Source organism: Condylura cristata, unplaced genomic scaffold, assembly GCF_000260355.1.
Source record: "Condylura cristata isolate star-nosed mole 26May11 unplaced genomic scaffold, ConCri1.0 scaffold00008, whole genome shotgun sequence".
Classification (NCBI taxonomy): domain Eukaryota; kingdom Metazoa; phylum Chordata; class Mammalia; order Eulipotyphla; family Talpidae; genus Condylura; species Condylura cristata.
In genome coordinates, this window is record NW_004567109.1 from 22,571,393 (window position 1) to 22,588,857 (window position 17,465).

Consider the following 17,465-nt stretch of genomic DNA (forward strand, 5'->3'; position numbering starts at 1 on the left):
AAAAAAAAAAAACATTGTATAATGTAGATAATACACTAATTCTGTAGTGCAGGCATACAATTTATAAATACATAGAGATACGTATTAGAAGAAAAAAAAATTATTCCATTTTCATCAGTTCTGTTACAGAAGGTTTTAAGTACACTGTAAAACATCTCCCTTCAATTTAAACTTTCAAAAAGTGGGGCTTTTGTGGGTTTGAAGTTTTTATTTGTTGGTTTTGAGCTTTATTAAATTTTACATATTCTTATCAGTATGGTAAAATATACCTCCATTTTTGGCACTTAGGCTGGTCACTATAAGTGGTCCTCCACTAAGCACTCAGAACACAAAAAATGACCGTTCAATTTAGCCACATTACACTAACTTTAGCAAGAAATCTGTAAGTGGGATGGTGGTGATAGGAGTCCACTTGTATTAGAGAACAGATGTGACAAATTTAAAAACCGCCTGGGAGCACTGAGGAATCTGGTTATAAAAAAAAATCTGGTTAAGAAATGCAGGGTCCTCATTTCCTCACCTCACACCAAAAGCTTCCTAGTCAGCCTCCTAGACAGACAGACTAAGCACCTCCAAAGTCCATGCATACACTCCAAGAGAAATCTGTTACGTTTTCTTATCACTGTACCCTAAAACCCTAATATACTAAATCTAAGCTCATTTTCAATTACTTTAATCTTTTAGTAATCAGTAATCCCTAAAACAATTATAATCTTACTTTGCCATTTTCCATGTGGTTTCATATGTGTAACTGCATCATATGCTTAAGCTTTCTGCTATCACCCCCTCTTTTTCCACCCTCTACCCCTTGCCACTCCCCCCCCCCCAACTCACATTGAGGATAGTAACTGTACACTGGAGGTTCAGGTGCTACCTAACACCACACCAGGTACATATTATTTTTAAAAAATAATATAGTGTGGCCCTCCCTGGTGGCGCAGCGGGTTAAAGCACAGCACTGAGAATCTAAAGCTGCTTCCTCATGAGTTCGATTCCCGCCTGCCCCGGAAGTGACCACATGGTGTGGCAGACCTCTCCTGACCCGCCCGCTGCTCCCCTCAGCAGTGTACTTCGTCGATCTGCCTGTTCTGCTCCCCACTCTGTCTCTGGTGAATCCTCTCACCCTCCGCATCTCTGGCCTGTACCCCAGTTCTGTATGAATAAATAAATAAATCTTTAAAAAAAAAAAAATAATATAGTGTTTTGACAAGAAATATTGTGCCCAGTTGGAGTGCACTTTTATTCCAAGATTTAGAACAAATACGTACCCCTCCAGAAAGCCTGTTGAAGATTAGAACTCTCTGGGATGTGCAGAGCAAAAAGGGCAAGTATTCACATTAAAATATTCTGACTAGGCAAGGTCTATATGGCTCAAAGAAGCAAAAAAAGTCTAAAAACTAAAATCTTTAAAGTAACTGTTATGAGTGATCTTAGACTACAGACTGCAAAAGCCTCTAATTTTCTAAAATGATAGCCAGGCTTATCAGCAACAAGTCTGATATAAATGCTACATAGTTCCTTAAAAAAAAAAAAAAAAGTCTTCAAAATTACCCATGATGTGGTCATGGAAGCTATTGGACAAGATAAGACCTTTCAGAAAGCACAGGAAACAATAGAAGAGCAGAATTAAGGTGCTTATGGCTTGCACTGTCAGGGAGTTTCTGCCAATCCTAACCAGTAAGATTTCATAATTAATATGGACTAGTAGTACTGACTGTTTCCCCACCATCCCCTTCTATAAGTACAGCTTTTATTGCTATCATTGTATCCATTTTCCACCATAGTATATCGGGTATGGAGAGAACAGGTAACTCACCTTTGAATTAGAGATCTTTGAGACACAAAAATGCCACTCTGGGATCTGATTACATCCAGAGAACTTGAATTTTCAGTTAGATATAATAACTGTATGAAATTCTTGGTTATCTCTCTTGGAAAGGGGCAAGGAAGTTTTACATATAGGAAAGATAGTACACATGGATATTTGGGTACCCAAAGGAACAGATTCTGGGAAACCCTAAAAAAAAGTAAAATCATCTTCTTGATATTTCATTTTGTAATGTCATGATGTAAAAAAAAAAAAAAGACAACTTTTAATGCATTTTAATGCATTTTTCTTCCAATAAATGTTTTAATTTATAAACAAATAATTTAAGGTATTTACAGTGTTGTAAACCAATATAACCTCAATTAGAAAATTGTGGTTATTTTTTCTAATAATAAATTAAAAAATAAATCTCTTCTCAAGCAAGAGTAGGTGCTATTACTGTCAATAATCATACATCAGGCAAAAATCAAAGTTTCTATTCAATTTCAGCAAAATATACAGTCAATGTCCTATATTGAAAAGGTATAACTTAATAATTAAGTCTGAAGTAACACTGCCTAGACTGGAATCCAAGTTCTCCCACTTTTAGCTATGTGACTTTACATAAGTCATTTAATCTCTATGCCTCAGTTTCTCCACTTGTAAGATGATTTTACATAAATAAATAAATCTTAAAAAAAAGGTAACTCTTACTTAGAGCGATCAAACTTACATGTCCGAAATCATACAACCATCATTCAGAAATTCAATGGAAATGAGCCCCTCGTTTGCTAATTACTCTAAAAAAAAAAAAATGACCCTACAACAATCAAAATAGGTTTTCATGCAAGTGTAAGAATAAATAAAAGGAACAGAGTCCAAAACCAGACCTACATACATATATGACCAACTAATTTTTGATAAAAGTGCCAAGAAAAGTTACTGAAGAAAAAAAGACTTCCCAAGAACGGTACCGAAAACAAATGGTTACCTGTCTGGGGAAAAGTTACCCCTACTTACTAACTCAGATTATACAAAAACAAAAACAAAAACAAAAACAAGAGCTAAATGCAAAAGTTAAAACTATCCACCATAAACTCTTATACTTTTTTACATAGTTTGTATATACTCTAAGTTCCAAATACATGTGGGAGGTGGAGAAGAAAATGTTAAGATAAGCTATGAAGAAATGGGCTCTATTCTTAAAATCTGTACTTGGCACAACCTTCAATAGAGAGACCTGTCCATACTACCTATCCCTCAAGATTTTCAAGTAAGCTAGTATTATTATACTATAAATGCTAGTTATTAAAGTTAGTATTTAGCCACAAAGCAATTTTATAATTTGTCCTTAATGCAATTAATAGTAAGTGGTACTCATTTACTCAAACTCATTACTGATACACGGAGACACAATATTACCTCATTTTTTATCAAAGATTAAAATTCGTTTAGATGACCTAGACCAGCACATCCAATACTTTCTGAAAACAACGAAAATGTTTATGTTATCCAATGTGGCAGTTACTAGACATGTGTGGCTACAGGATATTAAATATGTGGCCAGTGTGACTAAGAAACTGAACTTTTTAACTAAAATAGCCACATGAAGCCAGTGGCTACCATATCAGACAGTTAAGCTTTAGAAGATAAGCCAGCAAAATTCAAAAATATATTTTGGAAAAGGTTTTTGAAATAATGAGGATGAAAAGGATTTCTCATTAGTATTTATATTCTATTTCTACTTAACGGAAAAAAACTGTAATAAAGATAACCATAATATACTATGGTAAGATAATGCAATGATATTTCTGCCACTGTGTGGATAAACAAATAATATTAAAATGTCAGTGACATTCTTAATCTATAGGCCAGTTATAAACCTGAACATTATTAATAGGTACTCTAAATTCTAAAAATTTATGTTGAAGGAGAAATAGAAAGGAAAAAGAAATGCTCTTCTACCCCATGTTCCTGAGCTGCAGTGAAGCATACAAATCTGTTTCATTCTCTCTTTATTCTAAAAAAAATCCTTTGTTTTATATTATAGGAAGACAAAGGGGGGTAAGGGTTGTCAGATGCCTGATTAAGTACGTAATACCATAAATCCTAACACACCAGTGAGGCAAGAAGTCTGCTGGAACAAGTTTTCAAGCTGTTGCCCCTCAGCTCCAATCCACCATTCCTGCTTTTCATTCCGCCTTAGTGATACTGAACCTGGAATACGACAAACTACATTTCTGCTTTGCCGGCTTATTTCCATAAGGTTCTAACAAGAAGGGGCGCCAAAGATGAACTTCACAACTGAAGGTGGAAGAAGATACATATATACTTTTCTTAGGGTTCATATAAGCATTGTCCCAGCAGAGGCTTTTCATGCCTACAGCAGTGCTTCCAGTAGTAGTAATTGTATCCATTTGCAGTTTTTCCCACACTGTGAAAACAGCTTCATCACACCCCACTCAAAAGGGTGACAAGCACTCTTTCCTGAGAGGTCTGAGTCTCAAACCCATGGGATCCCTTTCCTGAACACAGACACCAGCACCAGCCATGCAGTTAGTGCCTTCTACCAAACACAAAGCAATGTGCTGCTCTGGTACTTCCTGGACTCCCTCTGCCTGGAAAGCTCATCTTCCATATACCTAAATATACTGCTCAACCCACCCTTCTTTCAGCTGTCACCTATTCAGTCAAGGTTTCCCTGCTATTTTACCTAAAATAACATACACCCTTATTTTTCCTATCCTCTTTCTCTATTTTCCACCTTAGCCCTTATCACTGTCACTAAAAGAGATTCGTTAATTATCTTGTTTATTAACTGTCCCGTAGCCAGAACGTTAAGCCCTATGATTACTGCATTTTGATTAGCTGTATGCACTGCTATAACCCAGCATTTCAAATAATGCCTGACAACAGATCAGGGGCTCAATACGCTAAGTGAATAAATGATACACCCAGCTCCAACACAGTAATTATACAATTAGGTACAACACCACATATAATTAATAGGTGCTTCCAACAATATTTAATATTCTAGTATGCAAGATTTCAATTAACATATTCCCAAACTGTGCTCTGGGAATTACAGCAATCCCTCAGGGGAAACTGTGAGAACGTGGAAGCCTAAGCAAAAATCCCCCCTTTATCTCTCTTACTCATTGGACTCCACATTAAGACTTTATTTGGAGAAAGGACTTAGCAATTTATACCCGAAACAAGTGGACTGTACAATAAATTAGTTCTACTTTCTAAATAAATGAGGATAACCTAGGAATTATGCTTACATTATCCTTTAGAAAGGTCACATCTAGTCTTATTCTATTTAAAATATATGTTAAAAGCATACTCATTTTAAAAAGGAATGAAAGGCAGTTATATAATTTTATATTTGTAAGAAGCAGAAAGTTAAGCTCCAAATCCATTACCACAAATATCTCTGTAAACAAAAATTATCCCACTCCCAAAAATAGCACTACTTGAAAAAAAACTACAGTATTTTTTTCTGAACCTCATCCTGAAATTTACTCTAACATTACTTAACATATCTTTAAAATGTTACAATTTTCCAATAAAGAGAAAAGCACTTACCTTAACGAAGTTACAGATGGACAAGCCTGTCCATACAAACCCATCTGGCCACAAAGAGAATCTGAAAGAAAAAAAGTCAGTTATCAGATCCTCCAAGGTAAATAAAACTACATATCATGCTACAATTCAAATTAAAATACTCTGGAAAGAGGAGTTAAAAATTCACCATTATATGATAGCCACGTGAATCAAAATGGTATTGAATAAAAGGGATTACCATACTGAGGAAGGCCAATATACCAGAAAGCATAAGAGAAACAAGTACACTGGAACTGCAACATACAACTGAGCTGAAAATTCATAAAATTTAACAAATGGCTATGCTGATATTATACAATGCCCAAACCGTTTAGCAGAACCCCAGGGATTCCAGACGTAGCCTCTGAGCTAAGCATGCAAGGTTTCTGCTGCCACATAATTACATTCCCATATACTCAAGTTTAAAGTATACTATTATCATTAATACTTCATGTGACTCCATTCCTTAAAAAAAAAAGAATGGGGGGGTCCTCCCTGATGGTATAATGGGTTAAAAGCACAGCACTATGATAGCCACAGCATTTTCTGCACAAGTTCGATCCCCAGCCAGGTAGGTAACCCACATGGTGTAGCAGACCTCTCCTGTCTCGCCTGCTGCTCCCCTCAACAGTGTACTTCAATCTGCCTGCTCTGTTCCCCACTGTTTCTGATAAATCCTCTCACCACCCCTGCACGTCTGGCCTATACCCCAGTTCCGTATGCATAAATAAACAAATCTTTTTTAAAAAGAATGGTAGAGAAGGAACTTTAAATAATATATAGATTCAAATTCCAGCTGTGACACTATGAGACCTCATTGAACCTGTTTCTTCATATGTAACTTGGAAGTAACTTTATTCATCAGAGATAAATTGCAGGTTTGTTGTTATAATTACATAGATCATGGAAAAAGTGTCTGTTAGTACTACTACCTGTCACAAGGATGATAAACAAATCTCTGGAAGCAATGTAATGAGGAACTGGAGTTAAGATTAAGTGTATATAAATGCATCCACTGCTTGAGTGGTGATAAGTGAAAACTGTGAGTAAATAAAAAAGATACATTCATTCTGAAAGAATCAGCTGCTTCCCAGTTCTATTATGCTATTGCTAAGTAAGACTGCAATCCCAGTACTGTAAAAACTCCTGATTGTTCAAAAGCAAAATAACAAAATTTTTGTTTCTAATATGAATTTCATTTTTCAAATACTATGTGGCCCAAAACAAAACACTAGATTTTGTCTTAAGTTTATAACCTTTGATTCAGAGGCTGACAGAATTCCCTGCATCTGTCCATGTATGCACTGAAGAGTGACAATATTTCTGTCTGCCAGTATGACAGAACAGATAGTTTGATCAACACGCCAACTAAAAGTAACTAAAACAGACAAAATATTTTTAAATATTTTTATAGGTTAACCAATAACCTGAAAACAAATATGGTGTACTAAGGTCAAAAGAAAAAGAGGGGAACCAGAAAATTACACCGAATACTGAAACCTGCTTTCATTCACCCTCAGGCATTTTGCCAAATACCATGAATTTCAGCTGTCAACTCCAAAGCCTATGGGTCCAAGGTATAAGAGGCAAAGTCCAGCTGTTACCCAAGAGAACTGAAAGAAAAGCTCCTTAACCTTAGCACTGAGTGCTGGTGAGAGGGCAGGGGACTGTCACAGTAGTGCACAGTATCTCGAGTGACAGTCACAACCATAAAACCTTTACCTAGACTACAGTTTCAAAAACTTCATACTTAACAATTTTGTTAAGGCTTATTCTAGAATGGTGGTGTCCTCCCACCCAACTTGACAGAAGCAAATGCAATCCTCTCTGAGGAACCTACCTTTGACCTAGACTAAGACGAACTGCCACAAATAAGGTTCCCAAATAAATGAATTCACAATCAATAATCATAAAACCCAGAAGGAAACAAGTTACTCAGGGTAAAACACAACCACAACATCAGTTAGCTGAATCAAATACTTCAGATGTGGAAATTACTAGACACTAATACTATATCATTATAGATGATTTACCTATATTTTAATTACCTGTATGCAGATTAATCCAAAATCTTTATCTCTAGCAGGGTCAATCTCTTGCCCCCCAGACATACATATCTAACATTCTCTGCTGGAAATCCCAAATCTATTGTGTTCAAAACTGAATTCATCATCTTTAATTTCCTATCTTAATAAAATGTCACAGCCCTTTCATCTTAGAATGGTTTTAGATTTCTAGTTTAACTTAACCATTCTTTTCCTTTGTTATAGAAGAACATTTCTTTCCAATTCTTGATTTCTTTGAGGAATGATTTTTGTAAACACTGTCAGGCTCTTAATCTACTTCGTAACTTTGTTAGTGAGTAGAACTAACTTCAGGACTCTACATCTAGCATTCTACAAGGTACTGTGGTCTGCATACATCTGCTCTAAGATCCCTAACAAACTGGATATTAGGTGGGCAGTCCCATGAACTAGATTAGGTGCATAGGGACAAGAGACTATAGAGCTAGCTTTTTTGGCTCTAAGACCTGAGATACATTCTAAAATATTCTACAATGTATCAACCACCAAAGTAATTCCTCCAAAATTACTATATAATCCAGTAATTCTACTCCCAGGTAAAACTGTATGTGGAAGAGAGAATGTGTGTGTATAAAGTTCTCCTGAGGATACATATAATACACACACACACACACACACACACATACCTGAGAGCTTAAAACTTAAATTTACACAAAAACTTATATGTAAATGTTCACAGCAGTATTATTCATCATAGCCAAAGAGTGGTAATAAACCAAATGCTTTCAACAGGTAGATAACAAAGCAATATAATGTCCACATAACAAAGTGATATATGTACTATTACCCAGTCATAAAAAGGACTGACGTACTATGATATGGTAGCTACTGCATGAATGAACTTTCCCATGTGAAAGACACAAAAGGTCACATATTATATGATTCCACTTATATGAAATGTACAGAATAACAAATCCTGGATAAGGAAAACAGATTAAAGTTTGAAGGAGACTGGGAAAGGGGAGGGGAGAGATGGGGTGGGGTGGGGCAGAAAATGACTGCTAACAGTTTTCTCCCTAGAGTGATGAAAAGTTCTAATTAAATAGCAGTGATAACTACATTGATAATCTTCAGTATAAAGCCAACAAATTATATACCTCTAAAATAGTAAACTTCATGCATGAATTTGTAAAAAAAAAACTAAATTTTAAATGGCAGTATTTCATTTTTTGTTCGTTCTAGCTTTAGCTCTCAAATCCATTCAGAAAACAGACAAGTAAAAACGATCTTATTTACTGATCTTATATATGTATATAGTTAATGTCTCCCAAACATCACCTCAGTAGGACCCCTCATCTGTTACCACTTATTACCAACTTTAGCGTCTAGATATTGTTCTAATCTGCTCTATCCTCAGTGCCTTAAGAGTTTCCGTTTTCTCCACTTTTTATCTTGTTTACTGTCCCTAAGTAGTCATCATGAACCCTGGTTAAATGGAAGAACAAGCATATGCAAATCTCCCTGCCCAGGCAAATGACCTGTGACATGGAAATCTCAAGAGAAAGTTAAGTTCACAGTGAAGTTCGGAAAATCTGAATGTGACCTCCAAATTACATACTCACAACTCTGAAGCCAAGTACAGTTGGAACAACTATATATTAACTCATTTAATTACATCCATAATTCATATAGGTTTGGTTGGGGCCCACTCCATCTTTTTTAAAGATTTATTTACCCAAACAAGAACTGAGGTGTAGACCAGAGGTACAGGGGGAGGGAGGGCTAAAGGATTCACCAGGCAGAGGTGGTAGCAGAACAGGTAAACTGACTAAAACACACTGCTGAGGGGAGCATTGGATGAGAGGTCTGCTGTACCATGTGGGCCATCTCCCTGGCAGGGGATGGAATTTGTGCTGCCAGTGGCTGCCCATAGCTTCATGGTGCTGAAACTTAACCCCTTGCGCCACCAGGGAGGCCTCTTCATCTAGTAGTATTTTCCAAGTCCTTTGAAAATCAACATGCAAGAAAGTTTAAGTACAATAAGTAGGAACCATTCATTTCACTGATGCCTGTGATCCTGTACAGCTACAGTATTCTATCCCATCTCCAGGAAAAGAATATGGAATTCCTTTTAACTTAAGCAGTCTTCAAGTATTTTTTTTTTTAAGATTTATTTATTTATGCATACAGAACTGGGGTACAGGCCAGAGGTGCAGGGGCAGTGAGAGGATTCGCCAGAGATGGAGTGGGGAGCAAAACAGGCTGACTGACGAAGTACACTGCTGAGGGGAGCAGAGGGCAGGTCAGGAGAGGTCTGCCACACCCTGTGGATCACCTCCAGGACTGGGGATTGAACTCGTGCTGAAATGCCTTTAGCTTCTTAGTGCTATGCTTTAACCTGCTGCGCCACCAGGGAGGGCCCTCAAGTACTTATTAAACTCAGTTACAAGCTATTCACATTTAGGATCAGAAGTTTAACAAACTAATATTTGCAAATGCATTACTTGAGAGCAGGAAGTGAAATGGGGCTGAATATTCTGGAAAAGCTCCCAAATAATTCTCATGAGTTCTTTTCTCCTCTAACTCACCCAGAGATAGAATGTTTTATAGTTAACAAAGAATTTACAACATTCAGAACCCAGAGTCAAGATCTTGGTTGAAATCTCAACTCTGACATTTACCATGTGGCCTCTGGATATACTGTTAACTCTTCTAACGCTAAATTTGCTTCCCTATACGAAAGGGCAAATTCAAGCATCATTTTACTCCTGTGACAGGAGACTGAATGAAAGCACCAGTATGTTGGGGGAAAAGAATGAAAAATTTGTTGAAAAATAAGTGTTAATAGTACTAGAGTTAAAAAGAATGTTTTTGTTGTTGTTACTGAACTCAGCCCTATTTTTTAAAAGACTTCGAAGTAATAAATTCCCTAGCAGTCATGAAAGAACCACTCCTTTGATTGAGTTTACCTGACTAAGCATCTGAACATTTTGAATTGTTATACCATTAGTCACTGGTAATCAAATCAGTAAGGCAGTTGTGAGCCTTAACAGGAGAAATCTACCAGTGCAGGGCATAATGGGAAAAATATCTTGCAGAAGGAGTAACAAACAGATGTTCATCCCAGCTCCACTGACTAGACCTGAAGGTAATGGTGCTGGCATGAGCTAACAAGATTTCAGACTCATATATTCTCAGTAATTAACACTGTATGAAAATGTATCAATTCACCACAGTAGTATAAGGAGGTAAGAAGCCAAAAACTTAGTATTAAAAACTATGATGATTATCAAAAGAGGATTAGCCATCACAAACCAACCTTGAGAAAACTGCTAAAGATAGAGAGCACCAAGTAATTTAAGGAGGAAAAAAGCAACTGTGTTACACAAAAATCAAAATGGACATAAAATAAGGATAATGGCTTTTAATAGAAAATAATACTATCAAGAGTGGGTTTCATGAACTACTGAAAGCAAAAATTAGACTACAAGGGGATGAAGAATTAGTAAAGGAAAGGAAAAGAAAAGTTTAGCCATAAATTATTTAAAAATGAAAACAAATGTAAAGCACAATAGTAAGGTCAAACAAAGGAGAGAAAATTGTGGAAAGATGCATCACAATGTCTTCATTTTCCTGTTTCATCCCTCATAGCTCCTGTAGCCCTGATAATGACTTCTGATCCTTTCCCACTAGAAAACATGCCCTACAAGAGGAGGAACTTTTATGTTTCATATTACCATACCCCCAAAATCTAGTATACAGTCAGCACTCATATTTTTCAGTGAATGAATAATGTAGCATAGTCAGAAAAGGAGTTAACCAAAATTAAGAACCTAGGACTGACTTAAAAATAATTTTTTTATTCATCACTTCCCTCTGCTTCCAAGCAAAGTAATTTAGGACCAATCTGCACCTAGAAGAGCAAGTAACTCTTAAAATGCAATAATTAAAGGACAAACCAATTTTAAAAGTGGCCAAGATTTGGGAGTACAACTCAGGGATGGTACACTTTTACTGCAAAAAGAAAAGGTTGGGGCAAAGATCTGAATAGACATTTCTAAATTAAATACAATGACCAAAAAGCACATGAAAAAGACATTCAATATCAGTAGTCATTAGGAAAATATAAATCAAAACCACAAGGAGACAATATTTTATACCCACTAGGATAACAGTAATCAAAAAGAGAGACTATAACTGGTGTTGCAAAGATGTGGAGAAATTGAAATCTCATGTACTGCTAATGTAAAAGAGTAGCCACTATAGAAAAAAATTTGGCAGTTTGTCAAAAGTTAAACACAAAATAATCATGTGGATGTAACCATTCCACTCCTCGGCTGGGTATCCAAGATATGAAAACATACATACACAGAAAAATCTATATAGCAATGTTCAACAGGCCCTCCCTGGTAGCGCCATGGGTTAAAGCACAGCACTATGAAGTGTTCCGCACCACTGCAACAGGAGTTTGATCTCTGATCAGGGAAGTGACCCACATAGCGTGAAAGAATAAAGGTAAGTTTCATCTATGTGGTGGAATATTATTTGGCAATAAAAAGGAATGATATGTGCTACAATATCAAAAGTGAAAGTCAATCACAAAACTCCATTATTACATGACTCCACTTATATCAAATGTCCAAAATAGGCAAATTTTTGTTAGCAGCTATTGACACATTATGAACTAGTGGTTAAATTAGTCTTTCCTTAGGAGATTTAAGAGAAGGCAAAAATTACTATTAATGTGTTGGTGGTTTTTTCATTTTGTTTTAAAGAAGAGAATATTCTAAAACTAGATTGCAGGTGCTTCACTGCCGAAGCAAGGGGTTAAGCCCCAGCACTGTAAAGATATCTGCAGCCACTGCAACACGGGTTTGATCCCAACCAGAGAGGTAACCCACATGGTGCAGCAGACCTCTCCTGTTTTGCCCAATGCTTCCCTCAGCAAAGCACTTCAATCAGCCTGTTCTGCTTCCCACTCTGTCTCTGATGAATCCTCTCACCCCCACACTTCTAGCCTGCACCCCAACTCTTGTATTCATAAATCTTTCTAAAAATTAAAATTTTTAATCTTTTTAAAAATAAAGTGAAATTGCAATTAGTTACACAAACCTATGACTATACTAACAAAATAACACTGATTTTTACACATTAATTAAGTGAACTGTATGATATGTAAATTATCTCAATAAAGTTGGTTTTAATTTTAAAGTTTAGAACCATCACATGCAAATGTTCTTGTTAATAAGCTCCTGATCCTAACTCACTAGTGCCACAGGAGCTAACCCAAACCCCTAAAATAGAACGGAAAAGAAAGGGTAAAATTAATGATTTCTCCAGAATGCAGCCCTACCCAGAACAATAATTTTCAAAACTATGATCCCATGAAACATTACTGGTTTGCTGAATAGTTTAATGTCAAGTGGCACCCATTATTTTCAAACCATACTATTTATTGGTTAAACACTTTTAAAGAAGATTCACTTATGGTTCATTAAAAAGTTGTACATACTCTTGAAAAAAAAATCTACAGGAAACCTCTCCTCTGCCATATACAAATCAACTATTTAGGTTATACTCTTCTCCTAAAACATAACCACAGACAGTCTTCTTGCTGTCTACCAACAACCAGTTTCAGCTTTTTAACATTATTTTAAGAATTGGAAGTGAACTGCTTCTTTACCCTTCATAGTTTAGAACCAATGTCAATAAAGCAGGTGAAAAATGTAAGGGAGAGGGGTTTCTTGGACAAACATCATAGAACGTTAACTTCTTCCAAACTCCAAACCTTTCTTCCTGCAATTTATGTAAACAGATCACAGGCCACCCTTTTCAAACCAAATCATAACCCAAGCAAATAACACACGATTCTATTTCTGGGCCTGTCATTAACTCACTGGATAATCCTTAAGCTTCAGTCTCTCTACTTTGCTCAATAACCAAAATTTCTGGTTTCCAAAATAAATCGTGAGATCTGATAAAGAACTTTTCCCCAATTTGTAATTTATTTTTATGGAAAATCTGGCAAAGATACAAGAAATTAAATTTCATTATACATTTAAGTCACCTTTATTGCATATGCATGAAATGTGAAAATGCTAAAGATTATTCAATTCAAAAACACTAAACCTTCCCACTTCAGCCTTTTCAAGGTATTCACCATTGAGAGAGAATAGGTTTTCAGAGGACTGGGGGATTGTGGAAAGGCTTTAAGTGTAAGCTCAGTTATATTTAGAAAAACGAAGGTGCCACCGCGCTCTGTCCTGTCTCTATCTTGGGCCTTTAATTCATGTGCTTTTCCTGGTATAACTCAAAGCTGAGATCCTACTATATCCTTGAAAAGTGAACTGAATATACAGAAAAGTATTGACTATCACAGTAATTAAAAAAATAAATGGGCAGCTATAGTCTCCACTGCTCGGGCTTTTTAGCAAATTTTAAATTATCTGTCTGGCCCATAAAGCCAGTATAAAATATTTCTTAGGGCTTTATAAACCAATTTTAGAAATATTCCTATACCATTCCTGGAAATCCTGATTCAAGAGCCTACGGTGAAAACTAGGGAGTTTATTAGTTAGAATCTCACTTGATTCTAATGCACAGCTTAATTCAGAAAGTACTAGTTTAAGACAAGAATAGCAAAACAATTTCCTAACACTTGCCAATTATGCTCAGTAAGTAGTGGCTACCTGAAGTACTAAGAAGGTCACGTCTAAAAACAACCAGAAATTAGTGGTTTGTGTGGACATGGTAATAGGAAGAGCCACTATCAAACCATGTAGCTGTCTACTACCTGTAATTTGCCACTAAATGGATTTTTTTTAAAGGACACTTTCAGACAGAGAAGAGACCAGACCTGGGATACTTGCACTTAACAGTATTTCTGACTCTGGGAAGAAAGTAGGCAGCCACTTTGCCTTATGTGACCAAGCCTCTCCATAAGCACTTTATTTAAAAAAAGAAAAGACTTCTATTCAAAATGCCTGTAATCTTGTTTTTGGGAGATGAAAATTTTACAGGATAATATAAATGTATTTTTCTTTTAAAGAGTTGTTTACTTATGCATTCAGAACTGGGGTACAGGTCAGAGATGCAGGGACAGTGAGAGGATTCACCAGAGACAGAGTGAGGAGCAGAATAGGCAGATTCAAGTACACTGCTGAGGGGAGCGCGGATTGGTCAGGAGAGATCTGCCCACACCCTGTGGATCACCTCCAGGGTGGGGGATCAAACTTGCACTGAAGCGACCACAGCCAACTTGGCCAGCTTCGCAGTGCTGCTCTCCAACCCACTGCACCACCAGGGAGGGCCTAAATGTAGCTTAAAAAAAGAGGACTTTTGTGATTGAGGAGTTCCACTAAATAGAAACCAATGGGAAATATCAAAGCCAGGCCAAAAACAGTATACTTTTGATTAATTCAAGAGGAAATCAATGAACCAAGACATAATTAAAGCAACATATTAAGGAGATTCCAGTAACAGCATTTTCACAGAGGTTAAGGAAGTGGGGGGTTATTCCTCAGAAAGTAATTTTTTTGCATTGTTTCTGTATGCATCTGTCCCTACTATTGGACTGCTGGGTAGGTATATATATGCCAAATTTATCTATCTCCCACAATTTATCTCATGCATGTTTTAGACATAATATTCCAAAATGTTTACTGAAATGCTGTAAAGAAAATTCTCAAGAGATATCTTAAAAAGCACAGTAACATAACTTAGTTAAGAAGGAAAAAAATTTAAAATATGACCCAAAATATGGGGGGTGGGGAAGGGGGATGGAGAAGGAGGGTGGGGAAGGGGTAGAAGGCAGTGTTAAGCTAAAGACACAAGAAACATAACAACCAAATGTTATGAATGAACCTTTTCTAGATTTGGACTTAACTAAAAAATGTACAAAGATACTCTTAAAGAGTAGAGGGCATTTCATTATGAACTCAGTATTAGACGACACCTGGAAAAATTACCAATTTTGTGAGATATGACAACATGGGATGACATGGATGACATGGTTATGTAAGAAAATATCTTTTTTTTTAGAGACGCACAAAGTTTATAGGTGAAAAAACAATGTCTATGATTATTTTCTTTAAAATACTTTAAGCAATAAAGAAAATTAAAACAGTTGAAGCATAAGAGGCAAAAAACTCAATAGTTGGGGCCTCCCTGGTGGTGCAGTTGTTGAATCCAACAGTTGAAGAGTCACTGTTTTATCTTCTTTTGAGTATAATCAGCAGTGCTTAAGACCAAAGTCTTGGCGTTACTTGGTCAACTCTGGCATCATACAATTAATTCTTTTTCTTTTCTCTCTGAGATTTCAGGACACTTAAGAATGACTAGTACTTCTGAGAAAACAGCCTAGACTCAATCAGAAGAAAACGGGCATTCACTTGTTAACTCTACTAATAGGAAATGTCTCTGAACCTACTCAAAGAATTTCTTGTAAATTAATATGAGAACTGAACATGAGCCAAGAGAGTGACTCAGCTGCTAAAAAGAAACAAAATACAGCCTTAGGCTTCATTAGAAGAATAGTATCCACATCACTGAGGGTAGCAGTTCCACTCCTCTTCACTGGATAGTTCACAAGTAGAGTATTGTATTCTGTTTTGTGCACCACATTTTAGGAATACAAGCTAGAATGCTTGCAGAGCGGGATACTGGACTAGTGAGAAGTTTAGAAGCCAAATGTCAAGTGTATAATGACTGAAGAAACTGGTTTTGTTTAGTTCGGAGAACAACTCCCAGTCTTCCATCACACCTCTATCATAGAAACCCCCGTGTAATATTTCCCTGGCAATTTCAAGAGCCCTTTTTTTTCTTTAAAGGACTTATCAAAGTGTTCACTATCCTAACGTGTTTTGTGACTCGAGAAAAGGATGCTCAATACTTCTCATATGTGATCACTTATTCAGACATTCAATAATATTTATTGCTCTCCAACTGTCTGATACACATTACCCCAGGTGCTTAGGATACAATAATGAACATTTTTAATATTCTGAAGGGCCTCTTGCTACTCTAATTTGCATTGTGCTTCCTGATCTCTAGGGTGTTTATTATGTTCTGAGCCTAGATGCCCCATCACTGATCTTAATTCAAACATTATCTCTTACATGAAGTTTTCCAGATTATAAGAAAAATGCTCTTTCTCTTCTCCATAAATCCATAGCTCTTTCTCTCTCTGAGTTCTTTTCAATCAAACTATGCCTCTTAACTTCCTTTAAATGGCTCACAATGCCCTGGAGAGTGCCGTGTATGAGAAGGGCCTCAAGAAATATTTGCTGAATAAATAATCACTTCCAAATATTTGAAGGATTATCTTGTAAAGATGGCACACTAGGTCTCCACTGTTCAAGAAAAGAACCAGGGACAAGAGATGAGGTTAAAAGCAAATTTTGCCTCAATTAGAGTTAACAACAATCAGGCTATCTTATAGCTATCAATAACTACTGGTGTTCTAAGGATATTAGGATAGCCAATGATCTAAATAAAGGGTTAGCTCTTAAGATTCTATTATATATATAGTATAGCTCTGAAGAACTATTATATATCATATATATCAAACAAAAGGTTAACTTTTGACATAATAATTTTATCAATATTAAATTTTTAATTAATCTGAAACATGCAATATCATTACCAGTATAATATTGTAACTAAAGAAACAAGAGTCTCCAGGGTCTCCCTAGTGGCAGAAGGGTTAAAGTTTCAGTGCTATCAAGCTATAACCAGCCACTGAAACCTGTTTTAATTCCCAGCCAGGCAGCAGAAGGTGCAGAAGACATCTCCTGTCTCACTGGCTATTCCCTCAGCAGTGTGTTATTTCAGTAGATCCACCTGTTCTGCTCCCCACTATGTCTCTGGTGAATCCTCTCACCCCTTGCACTTCTGACCTACACCCCAGTTCTTCTATACATAAAAAAAATAAAACTTTAAAAAAAAGAAAGTGTCGGCCCTTCCTGGTGGCGCAGCGGGATGAAGCACTGCACTGAGAATCTAAAGCCGCTTCCGCATGAGTTCGATTC

General features: G+C 36.5%; 1 protein-coding gene across 2 annotated transcripts in view; it reads right to left on the minus strand.

The window, feature by feature from the left end:
- FOXJ3 (forkhead box J3) overlaps window positions 1-17,465 on the minus strand; it is a 78,169-nt gene that overhangs the window by 49,507 nt on the left and 11,197 nt on the right. For both annotated transcript variants that reach the window (XM_012722618.1, XM_004678866.2), the window contains exon 2: window positions 5,396-5,456. In XM_012722618.1, coding sequence (XP_012578072.1) covers window positions 5,396-5,439 — 44 coding nt within the window. In that variant the 5' untranslated portion in view covers window positions 5,440-5,456. The remainder of the gene's footprint in view (window positions 1-5,395; window positions 5,457-17,465) is intronic.